The 3,789-nt window shown below is 38.0% G+C and overlaps 1 protein-coding gene and 1 long non-coding RNA gene across 4 annotated transcripts; one reads left to right on the top strand and one right to left on the bottom strand.

Annotated features, from left to right (window-relative positions):
* Positions 1–615: 615 nt before the first annotated feature.
* On the top strand, positions 616–1,258 carry LOC121767697 (norbelladine synthase-like). Its single transcript, XM_042164023.1, has 2 exons — positions 616–1,012; positions 1,105–1,258. Exons 1-2 carry the CDS (start codon positions 829–831, stop codon positions 1,236–1,238), a joined length of 318 nt encoding a protein of 105 aa, XP_042019957.1. The 5' UTR covers positions 616–828; the 3' UTR covers positions 1,239–1,258.
* Positions 1,259–1,340: 82 nt separating this feature from the next.
* Positions 1,341–3,118, bottom strand: LOC121767698. 3 transcript variants are annotated; one of them, XR_006043179.1, is made up of 3 exons: positions 2,964–3,118; positions 2,556–2,619; positions 1,341–2,093 (listed from the first exon to the last, which is right to left on the bottom strand). It is a non-coding gene; the product is annotated as an uncharacterized LOC121767698 (long non-coding RNA). The 3 variants fall into 3 exon arrangements; XR_006043178.1 differs by having other exon boundaries at positions 3,003–3,118; XR_006043180.1 differs by lacking the exon at positions 2,556–2,619.
* Between the last annotated feature and the right edge of the window lie 671 nt (positions 3,119–3,789).

Here is a 3,789-nt window from a genome sequence, read left to right as displayed (position 1 = left end):
ATTAGATGCAAGTGGTACCATGATAAAGATTCCAATCGATTAGATATATATACATCACATCAATGAGGAGTAATGACAAATTAATACGACCTAACTTCACATTCCTCCACCTACCCAACTGATTTTCCTAACACTGAATTTAGAGTAAAATAAAGTGAATCAATTAGTATTATAATTCTTATAATCTCAACACAAATATAGGGAGTAATTAAATTGAATTTAGTGTTTCTGGTATTAAATGATCATTTGAAGGACATGAAAAATGAAGTTAGGTATATCAGTTATTTTTCACTTTTCACTTGTCCAAAAACCGCATGCGACCATACTAATCGAGCTCAGGTCGAAGTTATCCACCAACGGAATTATTAGTGACATAAATGTTTCATATATTTATTAGTGTGATGGTTGAATTTGTCGAAGAATTATTTCACCTATGAAACATAAATCAATTATGTCTTGAACTAGTCTTTTCAAGTGATGTTTCATAGATAATAAAGATGATTTTTATATTTCTACGACCGAGGGCTATATTTGTAAATTCTATGTAATTTAAGATTGAAATAGTGTTGCACATATTATTATCACTGAATTTATCATGATAATAAAGCAGTCATTTTCAGCCTTAATTCAACGGGCCCTTGCCCATTAAACGAGTTACACAGAAAATTTAACCAACAAATCAAACACTATATTGGGCCGTTAAATGCACTATGAATGTCCCTATTTACCAATTCAACCACACCCTTATTTTATAAATAATAACCCTCTCAATCTCAATTCCTCTTTGTAGTGCATAGACATCACATCCGCCACAACCGGAAATCGAAGATGTACGGAACAATGTCCGCTGAGATGACGGTTGATGTACCGGCAACCGAAGCGCGGAAGCTCTACGGCACACTACAGCTCCCCAAAGTGGCGGAGGAAGCCAACTCCGACTTTATCAGCCTGGTCGACGTCGTCCAAGGGGACGGAGGCGCCGGAACCATTCTCGAAGTCTTTTTCCATCCAGGTACCATCCACATCCAGTTCAATCAACTTCCGCTAGATTTATGTAATTATCCTAATTAATTTAATTGATTAATTGATCATGGATGGGAGGAGGAATGGAGTCGTTCAAGGAGAAATTCATGGTGGTGGATAACGAGAAGCGTGTGAAGGTGGCAGAGGTTGTGGACGGTGGATTTCTGGATCTAGGGTTCACGATGTATCGTATCAGATTCAATGTGATAGACTAACTACTTGATTAAACCACGGAACAGTAAATCATTTTAACATTCATTATAACTAGGCACATGGAACAATATTTAAAAGCGAGAAATTAAACTGCGACAGTGAACTTGAAGATCCGAAAACAAAAGAACTTTGATTCCAGAATAGATCTCGTCCAAAACGAAAACTAGCTACGAAATTTAAAGAACATAAAGCTAGTAAAGACCGAGCGATTCTTGGTCGGAAACTGGAAACTGCGCCGGACAGAACTGAAGCCTCTATCGCACTGAATCACTTACGCTTCACTAACTGAAATTCTAAACTAAGCTAGCTAAGAACTGGAATGAAAGTTAACTAAACTAAGCTAAAACTAAGAACTAACTAGAAAGCGAATAAAGGATTCTCTATTGTGGTGTCGCAGCCTCTATTTATAGGCACGCCGCAGCGATCCTCCAGCAGGGATAACAACCTTGTCGGCGAATATTCGCTTTCTTCCAGGACCGCGCGTCTCTTTGGTCGACACGTATTCCTCCCTCTAGAAGACAGTGGTCCCTTCATAGCAGGATGGTGTCCTTTGTATCGGCACGTGTCCTCTTCTCTTTGCCAATGGTCCCCGCCTAACTGCTTGATCACTCCCCTTCATCAATCTCCCTGATTTCTTGGACTTTTGCGTCCTTTGTGCCGACTTGAGTTTAGCCTTGATGCCTTGGTCAAGCTGCATTCCTGCACTTTTAACTGTTGTTTTCCGCAATAAACAGATCAAGTGGCGTACTTTTTACCCTTTAAACCGATGCATGAAATGAGCCATATAAGAGTTTCAAGACATTCACAACATTTTAATTAAGTTGCTCAACACCGCCAACCGCTGGTCGCCGCTCAACCTGCACATAGGGAAAACACATACAAGGCTGAGTTAGTACTCAGTGGACTTATGCCGAAAACAGTTTATCAAAGTATTATTTATCATGCCATTTTCAAGTGTCAATCGGGGTTTTATCTTTAGAAAGGCCCGAAGCACCAAAATATTTCCTTCGTTCAAAAGTCACGGTCGCGCAACCATTTTTCTCATCGACGTTTACCATATCCTCATTCTACATGACAAGGAATGCGGCCGCAAACCAGGTCACTAGACCGGCCAACCCGTACGCTGACACACGGTCTAACATTGGTGTACACTAATCCAAGTAGGGTTTGCTGCCCTACGAGGATCCGAATTCGATTTAATAATAGTGGCAAGGCCACAACGGATAGGCACGACAAAACAAATCACGGCATGATAAAACAGATTTCATTCTCAACGATAAAGATTTAGGACGTTGTCCTTATTTTAAAAGAAAGCCCACCTCGACTGCTTAGATCTCAAGTACTTTCTTCCCTTTGCTATCATGCTTTGAGCGCGATTATCACCTTTAAATAATATGTATCACAAATCAGTCTCGATTAACGACTCAAAATCATGCATATCCCCAAACGTTTCCCTTTTCCCATTGATTTGTTTTATATTAATATTCACAATCAAGACATGCTCTTCATATCAATTTATTCATACTACAACACCAGATCTATCATCAAAACATGGTCACGCATGAGTGTTCTTCACACAACACACATCACACGCACACACACGCACACACGCGCGGCATACACACATGCACAACACTTCTAATTCACCAATTGTTTCCCTTTTCGCTCGATCTATATGCATGAGGGTTCAAGAACACCAATTAATCGGTTAGATAGATCAAAAAAACCTTTTCTTGATAGAAACGAATGGTAGAACAAAGTATTACCCTTGATTCTTCAACAATTCTTGAGTTTCAACTTCAATTCTTTGCAAAGAATGAAGAATTCTTGGAGAAAAGTAGAAGAAAAATTGAGAGTGAGAGGGAGAGTGAAGAGTGGAGTGAGGGAGAGAAGTAGGCGTGTATTTAGTGGGGGCTAGGGTTAGGTTTTCTCTCTTATTTATAGAGTGCAAGAATATATTCCCATAATTAATTAAATAAAGATTTGGGAAGATATGGGAGAGAGAAAGTAGCGTTAATTCTGGTAGAGAAATAAGGGATTTCGAATTCTACGTTGTTTAATCAGCATATGAATTAATTTGGAATTTACTTGGAATATCACAAAGTAGAATAAAATATCACGGAGCAGAATAAAAATAAAAATTTCCACTATTAAAATACGGAAGTAGGCGATTTTTATTCCTCTCCCACAAGGAATTAAATTCAAATCCTAATTTAAATAGGATATGGCAAGATCTCCTTAGATATGGTAAGATTTCCTAGGATATTTATATTTATTCATGGAAGGGAATAAATAAGGGATCAAATAATATAATAAAATAATTCCTTCTCCCATAAATAGGAGATTTTCGAAATCTCCATAGTATAAGCATAGGGGTCGAAAATTTCTTGGAGGAAATGGAGAATAATCGGACTTTGGATTTAATTTGGATGAATATCCCAAGCAAATAATTAAATCCAAGAAAATAGAATTCCTTTCCATAAATCATAGTGGTCGAAAATTCCAAGAAAAATATGTATGATATTTATTGATGAACGAATTTAATCTCACTCG

This window comes from Salvia splendens, chromosome 15 (genome assembly GCF_004379255.2).
Source record: "Salvia splendens isolate huo1 chromosome 15, SspV2, whole genome shotgun sequence".
In the NCBI taxonomy this organism is placed as follows: Eukaryota; Viridiplantae; Streptophyta; class Magnoliopsida; order Lamiales; family Lamiaceae; genus Salvia; species Salvia splendens.
This window is presented reverse-complemented; position numbering and strand designations above follow the sequence as displayed.